Source organism: Cucumis sativus, chromosome 2 (assembly GCF_000004075.3).
Source record: "Cucumis sativus cultivar 9930 chromosome 2, Cucumber_9930_V3, whole genome shotgun sequence".
Classification (NCBI taxonomy): Eukaryota; Viridiplantae; Streptophyta; class Magnoliopsida; order Cucurbitales; family Cucurbitaceae; genus Cucumis; species Cucumis sativus.
The window spans coordinates 12,642,811-12,660,585 of NC_026656.2; the positions used below are offsets into that span (position 1 = coordinate 12,642,811).

Here is a 17,775-nt window from a genome sequence, read left to right on the forward strand (position 1 = left end):
AAACTAATGCTTTTTGTGTTCAAACTACCAAATATTTTTTCCTTAAAAATAATAAATTTGATCCTTATAATTTTAGAATGATTTTATGAGACCGTAATACATATTCAATCTTTGAATTCAACCAACGTTATGTGATCGTATTTGATAAGTTTGGTAGACGTTTGCAAGACAACAACTACATGTAATTCTTAAAGATATAGTTAGTAGGCCATATTAGTTTAAACTAATAGAGTTTAATAGCATAAGCCTACTATATATATATCTATATATATATATGCAATTTCAATGACTTATTAGCTTAATTGGTTTATGCATGTCTCGTTAAGCGAAATGTTAAATGTTTGAATCGCACTTCTTTTATGAAGATAAAAATGACTGAGAAGCAAACCCAAAAATTTAAAAATCAAACTTGTAATTTAACTAAACAATTTTAATAAAATTGAGCATAGCTTGTTAAGGTTAGTATAGTTAATTGAGAAAATTGGTTGTTTATTAATTTAACGTCACATAAAGGGAGGGATAAATTTATAATTAAAGATAAGTTTTGAGAGAGTACGAAAGATATATGATTGTAGGTTGTAGCCATAAATGAGAAAATTGAGCATAGCTTGTTAAGGTCAGTATACTTATACGATAATTAACATTATGTTGTCTCAATAACAAAAAGATTGAAACTATTTACAAAATATAGCAAAAAATAAAAAGAAAAAAAAAACTTAAATGAACTATATAAAGTATGATAGATTTTACCATATTTTGTAATTTTTGAGTATATTCGTTAGTTAAGTTATTATATATTATCAACCAACAAATCTTCAACATCCTCTTCTAGGGGACTTAGGCTTAAGATCCCCTTAACTACCGTTTCTCTATACTACAATTCTAATCCACAAAGCTCTCAATTCTCAAGTTAAGCTCTTCCATGTTCACTCATTATTTTAAAGAGAATATTTATATAAATATTTTTTTTCCGCTTATTTATATGCTAAAACAAGTAGTCCTACCTGACACGTTTCGACGTTGAGAGTGCACGAGCTCAGAGTCCCTCAACCCCAATTACGTGCACTCGCCTGGGAGCACGTCGTTGTTGTCATCACTCTCAAGTAACCAAGGGAATCAAACTATCTTGGTGTGAATCTTCATTGTAGTCTCACACACACACACATATATAATTGAATTTTTATAATGTTAAGAGAACAAATAAAGATCTTAAAAAAAAGGGAGCAAACAATAGATAGTAAAGATACTCCCTCCAAGTCCTATCATCTTCTTCATCGCCCTCACAAAATACTTTCATTCATCTCACACTTGTGATCATTTCTGTTCCTTTTTTCTTAACATTTTTTAACACTCATTTGATTTTAATTTTAGTAATTTTATTACATCCTTCCAACTCCAAATATGTTGAAAGACATTTTAAACCAATTTGACTAGGAGAATTTTTTAAAATAGCAAATTTTACAAAATATTTATAATCTATAACAAATTTTATCACCGATAGTTATTGATATAGTACACTGATAGAATTCAAAATTTTGCTATACCTCGTAAAAATGTTTTTTTAATAAAATGTTTTTTTATTAAAAGTAAATAAATAAATAAACAAAATGAGTTTTTTTTTTAAAATTAAAAAAGAAAAGTCAATCCAATTATTTTTCTAAACTTTATATATAATCTTCCCTTCCATTGAGGAAAAAATACTTCAAAGCAAAAGAAATGAAGATCCGTTGTGATGTTTGCGATAAAGAAGAAGCCTCTGTTTTTTGCCCCTCCGATGAAGCCGCCCTCTGCGCCCCCTGTGACCGCCAAATCCACCGAGCAAACAAGCTCGCCAGTCAACACAACCGTTTCTCTCTCCTCCATTCCTCCGCCTCCGCCTCCGCCGCTGCTACTTCAGAGCCGTTATGCGATATCTGCCAAATCCGGCGAGCGTTTCTGTTCTGTCGGGAAGACAGAGCAATCCTCTGTAGAGAATGCGATATCCCAATTCACGACACCAGCGAACACACCCAGAAGCACAGCCGGTTTCTTCTCACCGGCGTGAAGGTCTCCCCGTCGCCGGCGACTTCTTCTTCTTGTTCCTCCTCCGTGGCAAGCAGCGGCGAGGAAAATGAAGGGTCGTTGAAGAAATGCTCGAGGAAGAGAAGTAAAATGGGGTTTAGCAAAGGATTGGTAATTTCAGAGTATTTGGAGAGTTTGCCTGGTTGGTGTGTTGAGGAGTTTCTTGATTCTTCATCTTCCCCACATCTTTTTTTGTAAAGTTTGAAGTTTTTTCTTTACAAGAACATGGACTGAAGGCCTGCAATGTTACTATCCTTCGTTTGAAATTCTTAGAGTTCTTTTTTCTTTTACAAAGTATTAGAAAGGTAGTTAACCTCATCGGAAAAGTGTAAGGGATGAGCTTAGACAATTGTAAAAGTATCATATCCATCTCATTGGTTTTTAAATTATTAACATTTTGGGGGGTTGGGGGCTTAGGGTAAGGTATTATAATTTAATATCTTCTCCATGTATTATAACAATGTATAATTATTATAGTTTGTGTTTGAAGTGTAGAGTATTATTATGTGAATTGCATTGTAGTCTTGTATTTAAAGTACATTTTTTTTTCTATAACTTCTTTATTAGATTAGCCTAAACCCTAAAAATAATTTTATTCAAAAGTTTCAAGGTTGATCAGTGATGATGGTCGTCAGAGATGGTTGTTGAAAGTTCGTCGATGGAGTCGTTGGAGGTGGTAGTCAGAGATTGGTAAGTGACAATAACTGGAAGTGATGTTCAAAAGTTGGTTGATGAATTACTTCCCAACCCTTTGAAACAAATACCCCTATATGGGTGAAAAATATTAGTGGCATATGGGTTATTTTCAATCTCAATCTTAATCCTCAACTAAAACTAAATCTTGCCCCAAACAGGGAGTAGACTATTAGAGTGTACTCCACTTTTAGCCTCAAACATGCCCTCTAAATATTTCTAGTTTGAGTTTGAAAAAAGTAGGAGAGTATATACATGTCTTGGGTTGGATATAGAAAAATTCAAGTTCGTCAAATCTACAACCCAATCGATTATGTACAATAGACCAACCCAAATATTTTCGAGCTGAGTCATCGAGTATATGTAGAAAGAGATCTAGAACATGTGATGAAAAACGATGAACAAAGGAATCAGATGAAGCTCGAAACACGTAAGTCATGATCACTGGATGGGAATGAGACCATGAGAATCTAAAATCGTCGAAGTGCAGGTTGTAATTAGTGATCAAGTTGAATGTGTCATAAATCGACTTTGACGATGTTATGAGACCTTGGTTAAATGTTTTAGGGAACCCGTGATCGTGATAATCTAAGATGAATTTGTGGATTATGATGAATGAAGTTGAAAGTTGAAATATATCTCTTATATGAATAATATCATTAAATATATATAGAACATGTAATACCAAAGATATTCTGAGCTCAATGAATTCACGTTGTATAATTAAGACAATTTTATTCACTCTAATATTGAGTTTTGTTAGTAATTATCTTTCAAAATAAAACAAATTAATTTTCTCATTGAAACAACATCACATGAAAACAAACTATATTTTGTGAAAATAAATGGAACTTCATGAAAAAAAATGAGTACAATTTTTTTTTTCTTTGCAATTTGGGAAAGAGACATATACAGACCATTTGTAGTCATTCGAATAGTCATGTTTTTTCTTCAAATTGTTTACTTACGAAAAGACATGTTTATTCATGAAACCATGCAACTCTAGCTAAGGGTCATATACCACTTTATTCCAATAATATCAAAGTGAAGGAATGGAGGCTCAAATCATCGACGTTAATTGTGAACGATGTGAAATCTTGAGATAAGAGTCTAACGGAGTTATTCTTACATAATTGAGTAAATGTAATTAGATAAGTGAGTAAATTTCATAAAAATGACTTTATCTAAGTATCTTTATTACACTTAAATGGTTAGTTGTACTTTGAGCAAAAGCAATTTTGTCATGCTTAATTCAAATTTTCAACTTTACAAATCTTGCTTAAATAATGAAAATTAAATGGAGTATACAAAATCAAATAAAAGAGGAATATCTTTGAATGGGTTTTTTTTTCTTTCTAAAATTAAGATGTTTTTAGATGCAATATATGATTTGATTAATATATTAATTCATTATTGAAAAAGAGAAAAAGAAAATGTGTAAAGCTTTGTTATGAATGATCAAATAATTGATTTTGATATAATGATTGCATTTTTGTTGTGATATGTTTTCGAATGTAGTGATTTATGAATGAGAGAAGAATCTTTTTAAAAATAATGTAAAATTTGAAACATATTTCAAAAATAGGTTGTTGCAGGACTATTTTTAAAAATAGGTGATTTGAGGGGAAGTTGTGTAGGGGTACACGACTTCCATGAAGTGAATCTCATATCTTCTATTATTTCTTATTTTTATATATATTACACTGGGCTTACATTTTTTAATTTTTTAATTATTTATATATGTGGGTCACACACATTTCACTTTTTCTCATTATTTATATATATATACCCACATATAATAATATATATATTAAACATTCAAATTTTAAAAATATATTTCTTTATTAAATTAATTTATTATTTTTATTTTTTTTATTTTTTATTTTTTTATTTTTTATTTTTTATTTTTTATTTTTTATTTTTTATTTTTTATATTTTTTATTTTTTATTTTTTTATTTTTTGATATTTAAATATCACAATATTCAACTTTTCTTATTAAATTCATTTTTCTAATTTAATTTAATTATTTCTTAATCAAAATTATTAGTATTTTTTTTCCAATTTTCAATATTTTTTTAAAAAAAACTCATATATTAACAAAAATATGTTATTAAAAATATATTAAACAAATAAAAGTAGTAACAATAATAATCGAGAGAAATTGAAATTACTAAAAAAATAATAATAATAACACTTGTAGCCACCAATACACATTGGTAATTGAATAAAAAAAAAGCTCATGTTTACAGCAAAAGAAAAAAAAAACAAGAATTTGTTCAATTACAAATTAAAAACTTAACGAATAATTTTCGATTACAAACTTGTTATTATTATTATTTTCAGAGTAAGCTTCTACTTCTTTTGATTATTATTATTATTTTGTTTTGTTTAATAACATATTTTATAATACTTGTGCTTTTTTAAACAGAAAATCAGAAAAAGATATATAATTTTGGTTAAGAAATAATTAAATTAAATTTAAAAAGATGAATTAATAAGAAAAATTGAAGATAGAGATATTTAATATATATATATATATATATTAATTTTTTTTATTCAATAAGTAATATATATGTGCATTGATTTATTATTATTATTATTATTATTTTGAGTAACTTCAACTTCTTCTGATTATTATTATTACTATTTTCATTTCTTTAATATATTTTTTAATAACATAGTTTGTTAATATTTATATTTTTTAAAAAATATTGAAAATTGGAAAAAATGTATAATTTCGATTAAGTAATAATTAAATTAAATTAGAAAAAATGAATTTAATAAAAAAATTGAAGATTGAGATATTTAAATATAAATAAAGAAAAAAATAAAAAATATATATTAATTTAATAAAGAAATATATTTTTAAAATTTGAATGTTTAATATATATATTATTATATGTGGGAGTATATATATAAATGATGAGAAAAAAATGAAATGTGTGGAATCCACATATATAAATAATTAGAAAATAAGAAAATGTGGAACCGAGTGTAGTATATATATAAAAATAAGAAAAAATAGAAGAGGTGGGATACACGACTTCATCAAAATAGTTTTGCAACAACCTATTTTTAAAATATATTTCAAATTTGTCTAAACAAAAGTTTGTTTTAGGACATTTGCGTGAATAAGACAATTTTCATATCCTTCTTTTGAGGGTACTCATTTTTAGTTTTCCTTCCTATTTTAAAAGATGGTGAAACTATTGTTAATCGGTTTTTTTTTAATATTTAGGTTAGGCTTAGTAGAGATTTGAACTTTTCACCCATAAATTATTATGTCTATCAATATTTACATTTTTTTTAAAATATTACTATATATACTAATATTTTAAAGTTAAAAGTAAAACTATCTTTAAATGTCTCACACCTGACTAATATCAATTAACTAAGTGGATATTAACATTTAGATGGAAAGAAAAATTAAATGATAGTCATAATCAATAACACTCTAAGTTTGATATGTTCTCACTTTGAAATAACTATATTTTATATTAGTTGAAATATAGTCTGATTATAAATTTTTCTATCGATTTTTAAGATATATTTATTTATTTATTAAAATTTCAAAACATAAACAATTTGATGGCTAGTTTTATTTTCCTTTTACGAAATTAATGATAAAGCTTTTCAAAACATAAACAATTTGATTATTAACTTTATTTTACTTTTATGAAACTAGTGATAAAGTTTTGAGTAGTGGATTACAAGCTTTACAGGAGCATTTAAAAATTAATACACTGAGGACAAAATGGTCTTTTACTTTTAATTAATAAATATTTTGAAACGGTAAACTTTAGAGACTAAACTAAATCAAACTCAAGTCATTTAGGACAACAATTAGACCAACAACTTTATGTTTGATGCACCGACTATATTAGTTATGTATAACTATTTATAATCTGTGTTAGAGTGAACATTAATCGGTAAGAGTTGATTTTTCAACCAAACTAAAATAGTTTACTCTTCTATTATCTATTATAATTCAACAACTATTATAAGTAAATCATAACTACGCAACCAATTCAATCTCCTTAAAAAGAGTTGAAAAGAGAACAAAATCAAAATGTATGTTCGTCCTAACCCCTAACCCCTAACCCCTACCCCCTCTCCCTCCATCAATATCTTCTTCCAACCACTCTTTCGACAATAAATTAATAAGTACCAAATTACAATGATGTTCAAGACTTTAAGATCACAAAATATTTAAATCCTACATCAAACTATTACTATGGTGTGTTGGTTCAATACACTTGTAATTGTCCAACTTTAACCTAATTTGGTAGGAATGGTCATCAAACCACAAAAACGTGAATCTTTGAATCCGAATTAATTCAGTTTGATTTTGTTTCAATTTCGATAATGAACTAAACCATTTTCAACTACTATCTATATTTATCTTTATGTATTTATATATTTCAAAAAGAGTAAAATCAAAATTAAAATTGAACCGAATTGCTTTTTTCTTAATTTTTAAAAATACCCAAATCGAATTCGATTTGAATAAAACAGCATACCAAACCAGTAGATCGGTTCTATTCAATTTCACGTACACAAATTTAAATCTTTTTGGTTTGGTTCGCCACCAAACCAAACCATTTTCACTCCTATAAATAATTAGAAAAGCTAACCATGTGTAATAATTCTAAAGTATAAACATAAACTATATTATTACCTAGGGGAAAAACGGGGAAAAGAAATAATTTTCTATACAATTGGAATGATATTTCAGAGACAATTATGGCATTCGGTTACATACTAAAAGAAAGCAACACCAACATTGCATCTGAAACTTTGAAATGTAATGTAATTCTCTCTCTCTCTCTCTCTCTCCCTCTCTCACTCATATTATTTTTACATTTTTCAGATATTGTATGAAAAATATCATATGAATATATTGGCTTTTAGAAGATACATACGGATTAATCAAAGAATTTTTCTGCTTGGAATTGCATGGTAACTAGCAAAGGGTAGCTTGAAGACAAATCCCTGCCAACACAAGTTCAGATAGATATTAAACACCTTAGCACATTTTCTTTCTCCTAAAAGAAAATACAACTTTTTGTTGAAATGATGAAAAAGAGATTAATCTTCAAGATACAAAAATATCAACGTAAGACAATAAAAAATTCTTTTACAGCAACGCGTAGAACTACACAGAAAATTAAAACAATCCAAATTAAATAAAACTAGAAAAGGACAAATATCATTATTCAAATGCTTTCTTGAAACGAATATTGAATAATTTTATCATTTCTTTCTAAAGTTATCAGACCCGGTGAGAACAGTAAATATTTTGCAAAGTTAAAAATAATTGGTTATGTGTTAGATTTTTAGAGGTCGTTGTTTTATGGAAATTCAGGATGGGCATTTGGATTACCAGGTAAATATTGCACTAGTTATCTGCATTCCCGAAAAACAAAGGACCCTTAGTGTATTAGGGCATAAGATAAAGATAGGGGTTCTTAAATAAAGGTAATAACTAGATCCTATAATTTGTTTTTGTTTTTAGAATTTAGTTAATAATTGAACTCTTGTACTAAAGAAGATAAAAAGACTAATGTAACACATCAAGAGAAAATATGTTCAGTTTTTTAAAAACTAAATGGTTACAAAATAGAACTTTTAACATAGGAGACCTACATTAACAAGATTCTACACATCACTGTAAATTTAGAAATAAAACTTCTAATTAATTAATTAATTAATTAATAGTTGGTTTAACTAAAGACTAAAAGCTAGTTAAGATTCTCAAATGGAGCCTAAATGTAAGACAGGTTGAAAGTTAGGGTCGAACATAGTAGAAGAAATTACGTACCTTTATCGAGAGGATAATAAGGTGGTGTGTGTGTGTGCCATATCAAGAAGTAAATGCAAAAAGCCGATCCGCAATGTTTGTACGGCAGATTGGACATTCGGAACAAGCAAGAGAACAAGATTTACACACTGCAAAATGGGGGAAGAGCTTAATTGTATAATCTAAAGAAATTCAAATTCAATACCAAAAGGAAAGCAATTTTCAAAAGAGTTTCTTACAGCAGAAATGCCGACAGGGAAGAAGAATTGCTGCAGTTGGCGATTCAAAACATACTTTACACGTATTGGAAGAATTCACATCCCCGTTTGTCATGCTTTTTAGCTCTTTTTCCTTCATCTCCTGCATCTTTGCCTAAAACCAACAGAGTTAATACGTGCTCACTGTTAGACCAAAAAGTTTAAGTTGGTAGGTAAAGGTAAATTTAACATTCTATCATCCGATAATATTTCCTCCTATTAAAATTACAAAATCATGGCGAAATTGGCCGAGTTCAATGAATTTTCAGGTAGTTCAACTTTGTATTATTTATAAAACCTAGAGTTTGGAGAATGCCTTCTAGAAACACTCTAAACCTGAGAGATAACTCTATTCTAATTATGTATAATTCACCCTAATAATATCTTCTCCCTAACACAATCAACGTAGCTAACACACTTTTAGTTGTTCTCCATCTTTGTGTAATTTGTGTATCGATTCTCTTACTTTTTCATATTTGTATATGTTTTTTATTTGTCAATTTTACAACAATCAGGAGTTGTATTCACTTTTGTTCTATTTACAATTTTGACCCAGGGTATAGAAATAACTTAAATAAATTCTAGAGGTACGTTAGTAATCTAAATTATTCTGTATGCTAAAAAATAAACTACATAAATCCTCCCTCCCAAAAAAAAAAAGTGTACCTTGAGGCGGAGAACGAGTGGTTCTTCCTTTGGCACTTCCACTCCAGCTGGTTTTAAGATATCCACCATTCCTCTGTCCGTAATGCTAGAATCAGTTCTTGTTTTGATTTTTTTTTCATCAACAAAGCATTCAACTGCTACTTCACCATTATGCCTAGTGTCACTCGGTAACTCTGGCACGACTCCTCCTCCCTCTTTCTTCAACTTAGCAACAAGCACCCACATGTTAGCCAAATCATTTTCCAGAGCCTCCTCTTTCTTCTTTCCCTCTTCAATCTTTTTCCTGTATTGATCTTCTACAAATTCCTTTTCGGCTAAAGCAGCTTCGAGGGCAGCTTCACGTTGTTTCCTTGCATGAAGTTCAAATTTTAAATCATCAGAATCAAGACTCCAGGTATCAAATTCATCATTAATTGCCCCGGCCCTTTCATTAAGACGCCCAGAATGCCTCCCTTTCCTCGCAGGTCTTAAGCTTTCGTTATACTTGCGATTAACACCATTGGCATTTTGCATGCTTCTAGAATGGATCATTTCTCGAGCAGATGATAGTTCCTTTTCTAATTTTGCATTCAGCACTGAGAGCTTAGTCACTTCACCAGCTAAATTTTTCAACTCTACGGCAGCAGCAGATGCTAGTTCTTTTGCATAAGAAGCTTCTTCAGCTAATTTCTGATTCTGAACTCGCAACCCACTGTTTTCCTCTGAAAGTTGAACTTGCTCCACCTTTAATTTCTCGTTTTCGAACTCCTGATGGAAAGAGAGCACATATAAAACAGTATAGAAAAAGTGCTATCGGAAATTCTGCTCTTGACGCGCAAATTTTAAGTTGTGCTTAAAAAGTGTTATGCTCCAGTTAAAGTACCGTAGTGACCTTATGCCGCAATGGAATACACAAATTTAAGCATGTTAAAATCACCTGTGACTGAATTTTCTTTTTCAGCTCATCAACACTTTCTCCAGGTGCGTGCTGTTCAAATATCAACGATGATCGATCACCAGTAAATGATGTCAATTGCTGCTCCAAGAGACGTAATTTATCCTGTAATTCCTTGTTCTCTGCACTCTGTAAATAACCAAATTCGTATAGTTGAAACTCCGAGTATCGGACGGGGTGGGGAATAAACATATTGAATGACCAAAGGGGTAGCAGAAACACAGGTATAAGAAAAAAATATTCTATAACAAGATGGTGAACCTTGTTCTGCAACTGTTCTTGGAGGATTCGGTTGTCAGCTGATTTAATCTGCATTCATCAAAATATTATTCAGTTAAATTATGAACAAAGAACTCAGCATGAAGATTATATGGTTATCCACCACCAGAGTGTGCTGCTAGCTTGATAAAGTGCAAATCCAACATCACAATTATTTGATGGATGGGATTATTCAACTGCTGGTGGATGCCTAGGTTGCCAATTCGTTGACCTTGAAAGGCTAAAAACACATTACAATAACTCACCTCCAGTTCAAACCCCTTTTCGTTGCACTGGGCCATCAATCTGGTAACCGTCTGATGACAAACAAATTCATAGTTAAGATTTGGTTAAGATCGACAAATAACTAGCTGAAACCCAATGTGGAGATTGCCACCTGTTGCATTTCAGCCACTGAAGCATTGGCAATTGATGCCTCACGACTCTCAGTTATTCGTTGCTCTAAAATCCTCATTTGTTTCTTTTTCTCTTGAATCTCATGCTCCAAGCTCTGAATCTGTATTTCAGTAGGAATGCTTAAACATAAACAGACAATAATGAAGCAATGGACAAAAAGCAGTATATTAAGTCCTAATTCAAATCAAGCAATCACTTGCAGAACAAAAATAACATGGTGCACAACAGCTCCGAGACACTTATAAACAGGTCAAAGATTAAGATATCGTTAAATTCATTCACCACAATTTAAGCAATTTAAAAAGAATCCGACCAAAAACAAAACAAAAGCATTAGGTAATCTAACTAGAAGACAAATCTCCAAGGTTAAGTTAAATGTAATTGTTAGGGTATGGAGTCTAACCGGTGGGCATATAAGTCCATGCAAATCATTTAGCAGAAAGAAATGGACGAAGCAACAATGTCATATTTTAACAGTTTCCAATGGGATCAGAAATAAACATGCAAAGCGCAGATGCAATTTACTTGAGTTTTAGAGCTCTCTGGGTCAGTCACTGACTGCTCCACCAAGCGTTTAAGGGTGCTCGTACTAAATGCAATCTCTCCAGAAAGCATCTTAACTTGCTCAACTAGAAGATCCATCTGATCTGACATTGTCATCCCACCCTACCATCCAAAAGGTAGTCATTGCAACACCAGGATTTTACATCAACAAGAGCAACTAATCAAAATATGAAAAGACAAGTTTAAGAACCAAAGACAAAGAAACGCTTATATACAGCCAATTACAGTTACCAGTTGCCACATCCCCAAGACACATTATGTTTGTTCAGATTGCATGGTGATGAATCCCCTCGATTTCACCATAATTCATGACAAATAGTAATTCATGAAGAATGAAAGCTAATCCAAATAAGAAATAAATAGTGATGACTCGAAAAACTTCATTGATGCAATCCTAGCATATAGCCCACCTTGTCCCACCAGTGGTAATTTATGCTGCCAAGTCATGGCAAGGCTGCTTTACTACTCAACGTATTGCTATCTTAGCCCATCAGAGCTCACGAGTTTTAATTTTGCGTACATAATGATCTCAACTCCCAAGAACTCCTTAAGAGAATAGTTTTCAGAACCACGGCTCTTAATTGTGTTACTTTTTGAAGGGTAAATGATAAAAATAGAAAGACCAAGAAAGCCTAAGGCTGAAGGATTATTTAAAGTGAGGTTACAGTGTATTAATTACAGGTTGTTCAGTTGTGTGAGACAACTGTTATATTAAATTACAGGAAAAACTATCACTATAATCTATATGATCGTTGAGATTCGGAGAGTTTAACACCAAAACTTAAAAGCAATATAATCTTCTAATTATGAATTTTTAACCAAATAACAGTCAAAGGTCCAAACGCCCAAGGCGAACAGTAGCCATAGTACAATGATTTTAACTGAAGATATCAAACGGAACGGATTTGGAATTAGTTATATGATTTTCGGGTCTCATGCATAAAATAATATTGCTATGTACCTTGCAAATGAACTCGATGAGAGAATTACTTGTCTCAATTAGCTACATATTAGCAATACACAGACACACACATAATTAAATCAACACCGAGATCACTCACTTGATTTGATTCAGTAACTGTACTACTGGCAGAAGAGAGCTCCTCATTCGCGTTCCATTTGCTTGAAGAGCTTCTTTGTTTGAAATCATAAGAAGGGTTCGATTGAGCTTCTGAGAGTGAAGAGGGAGATCCCTTAAGGTTTTCACTCTCAGTAGGCAATGACACGTCTCTCAAGACGTGAAAATTCTGGCAAATTTCAATATGAAATATCAATAAATGAGCAAGGAACTAACCAAACCAATCAATCCCGAAAGTAATTTTTTAGTTAAATGATATCAAGCAACTTAAAATATAAGGGTGATTTGTTTTTCTAATTAGTAAATTGATCTTTCTTTTTAATTTTGCTTAGTGATATGGATTGTTGTCAAATTTGTCAGAGAAGTGTAAACGCTGACTACACAGTCAATTTCAGAAAGAGAACTTACATCATTGTCACCAAGAGAACGATTCCTTGCCTGGCTGGGAATGTCACTCAAAGGGATTGAATTCTTTGAAGAGACGAGTATGAGTTTAGTCAGCCTCTGAATCCTACTAGTAAGAGCAACCTTAGCTTCTTCTTCTTCCTCCAGCCTCGATTGCATTTTCACTTGTCCTTCTTCCAACTATTGAATAAATAAAAAACAATTAGAAGAAGGTTCCACAAAATTAAAATTTAGAACTAGTCTACATTTTTTTGTGACATGAAGCAATAGAAAGAAACCTGTTGCCTTAAGTTCATAATCTCTTCATGATTGACACCAACAAGCATGCCCTTCTTCAGCAAATCGAGTTCTTGTTTCAGGCTAGAGATTTCTCTTTGATACTTTTTAATCAAAGATTTTTCATCTATAATCTGCAACACATTTGAGAATGAGCAATATTTTTTCTATATGAACCACATAAAGATCATAATATTGCAATATTAGCAACTAACCTTATTACGTGAGGCATAAATTTCTACTCGTTTGGCCCTGTTTGCAAACTTCAATGTGTTGTGAGTTTCTTCCAAATTACTGGATGCAGGGGTAACTGTGCATATAAGCTGAGAAAACAAATAGCAGAATGTCACAGGCAAAATTCACATGCCTTATGCACGAGCATCCTCGACAACAAAGAAGTCTATTATTGCAACTTATACTATACTCACAGAAACATGCCCACGCCCACTTAGTGAAGATTGCAAAAGACGTGTAAGCTTAGAATCTCGATATGGAACATGGGATGCTTTCCCCTCACTCAGCTTTCCGATAACCTTCACATTGTAATCAATGATTCATGTTATTTCATTAATTATTATAAAAAATCAACATAGTGCATATTAGCAGAAATTATCTACAACTTCAAATCAAATAAATTAACTCGAAGTTACAGAAATGGAAACTTTATGTTAGAACATGAAATGATTGGCAAACCTATATCATATGTTTATGACAGATTTAGACTAACGTACAACTAAATGTTCACGTTTGAATAAAGTCAGTCATACAATCCAAATATCATGTCATCAACAGTGAGAAGAGTTGAAAGAACACTTACAGTTCCAAGAGTTAGAAGACTTTTATTTATGTAAGACCCTTCCTTTCTCCGTAACCCAGTTGTTTCAGTCTTTGAGCTCTCAGATCCAGCTAAATCGATCAAGTTCTAATGAAAGTGATGATAAGAAGGGAGAAATTAGCAACAAAGTACGGTCATCAGCATGACTTGATATAACTATATAAGGATATTTCAATCTCACAAGCTGTGAAAAGATCACTCCATCATACTCATCCCCGTGAGCACTACTTTCGATCATCTGAAAAAAGACAAACAAAAAAAGAGAGAATGAATAGAATAAAATAAAGAGGGGACTAAAGATTTACTGTCCATGAAATGTTTGATCTAGCATCAGAGACTAAAGAATAGAATAAAGAGGCAATTTTGACATACTAAATAATATACATAGATAGATAGATAGATAGAACAGCTCACTAGAAGAAAACTACGTTTAGCTAACTGGTGTGCACACAGCAACAACAAAGGAAAGGCACTGAATGATTGAAGCTTGGGTTTTACTCAAGTACAACACATTCAGCATTATTAACAGAACTTCCACTCTCCCCTCCCTTTCCCCAATCTCGGTACTACCACACCACTTACAATGCGTTTTGAAATATGTAAATAGAATAATCCCTAATGAATCCCACGATGCTATAAAAGTCCAGATCAAAACAGAATAAACCCAGGCATAGTAACAAGCGATAAAATTAAATGGCCCTTCATAAGACAGAGAACTAAACCCAGATTCATAAAGTTAAGCTAACAGTCACATCACATATGCTTAGGTAATAACATTTTACGGAACCAAACACAAACTATCAATGATAGAAATATTACCAATGTAAATATTGTATGGCTTCGGCTACTAAACAGATTAAAATTATTCGATCCAACATGACGATGCTCTGCAATAACAAAGTCGATAATCATGGAAAACAAAAGATCAGTGTCAATCATTCAAAAGTAGTAAAAAGGAATTAGTGCAAAGGGGATAAGGACTTGTGAACATGAAGTACCTTCTCCAGCAGCAATGAATGAAAGTGCATGCCCTGGTGACAAAACAACTTCTTCTTTTATACCCTCAACATAAGTACCCTGCAACAAAGCCCATGCACTTATTCTTGTGTTTCTAACTGTGGAAGAAGGAAGACTACATCCACGAGGCCAGAAAATTTCAACAGAAAGCTATAGGGACAAACCTGTGCATCTTCTCTAACACGCAAATTCTGACCCGTTGGATCCAATAAGTCATTTATGACCTGGTTCAGAAGAATAAATTCCACAAAAATCAAATAAGATTACAAATTTATAACATTCTAGATTCCCAGTATCATGAAATTCAATCCTTACAGCACAACTCAGATGAAGATGCATTACAAAAAGGTGACCACAAAACTCCAATATAGAAGGATGTACCATTAACTTCAAAAGAAAGTTGAAACTGAAAAGCAAACAAAATGGATTTTAGTGAGGATGATGTATTACCTCATTGTAGATTTCAATATATGACACACGAAGCAAGAACTCCCGCCCTGGAGTCTGAATATTAGGAAATTTATAATCAACCAAACCAGTATATTGTGAAATGAAATCATGCAAATCTTGAAAATAAGGTGGAGCATATTACATTAATCAACAAAAAGCAGCACAGTAATCATATTAGAAAAATAACAACAATAGTAAGGCCCAAAGCTGATAGACAACAAGATAAAATGAAAATTAATCATTTTAATAACATTAGAAAAGGCAGACAGCAACCGATAGTAACAAATTTCACAGTGCTATATCCTGAAAAATCCTTACATCTTGGATAATACTGAACACATCCCTTATAGCCAATGGTATGATACCCGGAGAACTTTGATCTCCCTGTACAAATGAAAATGGAAAACGAAGCAAAAATGAAAAATGATCACCAATAAATATTTTTTAAAAAGAGAGAGAGAGAGAGAGAGGTGACTACAAAGTTTCTACATTATGAGCTAGTCATAGAAAAGAAATGGAAGAGAAAAAATACCAAGGCCCACGCATACAAATAAATATCTAGATATAGGATTTTGGATGTTGTTCCATGGCTTAAGGATCCAACAAAATTACACCCTTAATTGATAGCCAATAATTACCCCAGGCCGTCTACAGATTTAACTAAAGGCTAAGTTATTGCTAACCAGTTTTGTTATTAAGGAGTAAATCTATGAAAAGTATAGATCAAACTACAGAGAACTGAACTCTACCACACATTGGCAGGGCCTGTAACTCATTCAGTACAGAGTACCCCGTAATTGGTAATTTTGAATAAAAATTTTCGTTAGGAATAAAGAAAGACAGGATACAATTTGTCAAGTGATCGAACTTACATGCATGGTGTGCGTCTTCCCACTACTTGTGACACCGTAAGCAAATACAGTTCCTGCATTGTCCCAAACTTATTAATAATATTATGATTGAAGTCGGAAACCTAGTATATACGAAAAACATTAACGAAGTTCAATTTATTCATTTTTGAGCTTGAAGAGAAAGAGTCACAGACCGTTGACACCTTCCATCGCAGCTTTGATGACAGGCTTGGCTGCTACTTCATATACCTCCGGAGTAGAAGTTTGAGACCCAAACACCCTGTCTGCAGCAAGAAAACGCCAAGAAGATCAAATTCACGGACAAATAACAATATTAAACACACACAGACACACATAAGAAAATCTGCATCCTCCTTCACATTAACGGTTATGAACTAACGATCATTGTAATTTCAAATTAAGAAGTCCGCGAGACAAATACCGAACGCATATGCAGTTGCAGGATTATACTCATTCCGCACAATTTTATCCCCATCCGCATACCAAGCAATCTCGTCTCCTCTCTGAAACTCCCTCTCACTACAAGCACAAATTTCAAAGTCAAACGAATCCACCGCATTATTAACAAAGACTCCCTCACCAACAAAGTCCATAGATCTGATTCACTACACTGAGATCTAACATTACCTCAACGGCCGAAACCGAATCGTCACAGAAATACTCTCTCCACACCTCGATGCATCCACTGGTTCACTAATCAACTCCTCAGACGCGAAACCGACAGGTGTACGACTACTAGAACCATGTGGACTATGGTACATTGAATCAGAACGGCCTCGATTGGGAGTCATGGATCGAGAACCAAGTCCGCCGCCGGAATTGAAGTAAGACGACGCCGAAGTCGAACAAGAACGCGGAATCAACTTACCATTTGTAAACGAAGAGGAAGAAGAAGTTGAAGAATAGGGACTGGAAGACTTCCGGTACGAAAACGGTGAACTACTCCGTGCTCGGGACGACGAAGCCATGAAGTCGTCCCGGCGAGCAGTTAAGTACGGTAAACCGGAGAAGAATCCGAGATAGGAATAGCAAGAATCAGAAAACAAGAATAACAACAAGGACAAGAAGCTCTCTCACCTGAATCCGTGAAGGAAAACGAAAGAAATGGAAGCTTTCTCTCTCCTCAAGTTCATCATGTGAGAGAAACTTTTTAGAGAGAGAGAGGTCCCAGTAACCGGAGGACGAGAGAGC

At 32.3% G+C, this 17,775-nt stretch overlaps 2 protein-coding genes across 3 annotated transcripts; one reads left to right on the forward strand and one right to left on the reverse strand.

The window, feature by feature from the left end:
- Positions 1 to 1,716: 1,716 nt before the first annotated feature.
- On the forward strand, positions 1,717 to 2,611 carry LOC101207039 (B-box zinc finger protein 21). Its single transcript, XM_004150023.3, has one exon. The coding sequence runs from the start codon at positions 1,717 to 1,719 to the stop codon at positions 2,257 to 2,259; it is 543 nt and encodes a 180-aa protein (XP_004150071.1). The 3' UTR covers positions 2,260 to 2,611.
- Positions 2,612 to 7,447: 4,836 nt separating this feature from the next.
- On the reverse strand, positions 7,448 to 17,775 carry LOC101206475 (kinesin-like protein KIN-7D, mitochondrial). Of its 2 annotated transcripts, XM_011650952.2 has the most exons (25): positions 17,212 to 17,775; positions 17,006 to 17,103; positions 16,758 to 16,847; positions 16,585 to 16,637; positions 16,031 to 16,096; positions 15,713 to 15,766; positions 15,427 to 15,486; positions 15,244 to 15,322; positions 15,065 to 15,132; positions 14,427 to 14,483; positions 14,228 to 14,332; positions 13,839 to 13,943; positions 13,626 to 13,733; positions 13,413 to 13,544; positions 13,138 to 13,314; positions 12,713 to 12,898; positions 11,613 to 11,753; positions 11,068 to 11,187; positions 10,937 to 10,987; positions 10,674 to 10,721; positions 10,395 to 10,541; positions 9,479 to 10,225; positions 8,795 to 8,927; positions 8,577 to 8,704; positions 7,448 to 7,747 (listed from the first exon to the last, which is right to left on the reverse strand). In XM_011650952.2, the coding sequence occupies exons 1-24, from the start codon at positions 17,550 to 17,552 to the stop codon at positions 8,619 to 8,621; spliced, it is 3,252 nt and encodes a 1,083-aa protein (XP_011649254.1). In that variant the 5' UTR covers positions 17,553 to 17,775; the 3' UTR covers positions 7,448 to 7,747; positions 8,577 to 8,618. The 2 variants fall into 2 exon arrangements, with proteins under 2 accessions (XP_011649254.1, XP_031736855.1); XM_031880995.1 differs by lacking the exon at positions 11,613 to 11,753.

Coding starts and splice junctions, on each gene's coding strand:
- LOC101207039 (XM_004150023.3), top strand. CDS start 1,717: ATGAAGATCCGTTGTGATGTTTGCGATAAAGAAGAAGCCTCTGTTTTT.
- LOC101206475 (XM_011650952.2), bottom strand. CDS start 17,552: ATGGCTTCGTCGTCCCGAGCACGGAGTAGTTCACCGTTTTCGTACCGG. Junction 15,323..15,426: donor GTGTTAGAGAAGATGCACAG/GTTTGTCCCTAT, acceptor GCTTTGTTGCAG/GGTACTTATGTTGAGGGTAT. Junction 13,545..13,625: donor TTTATGCCTCACGTAATAAG/GTTAGTTGCTAA, acceptor AATGTGTTGCAG/ATTATAGATGAAAAATCTTT.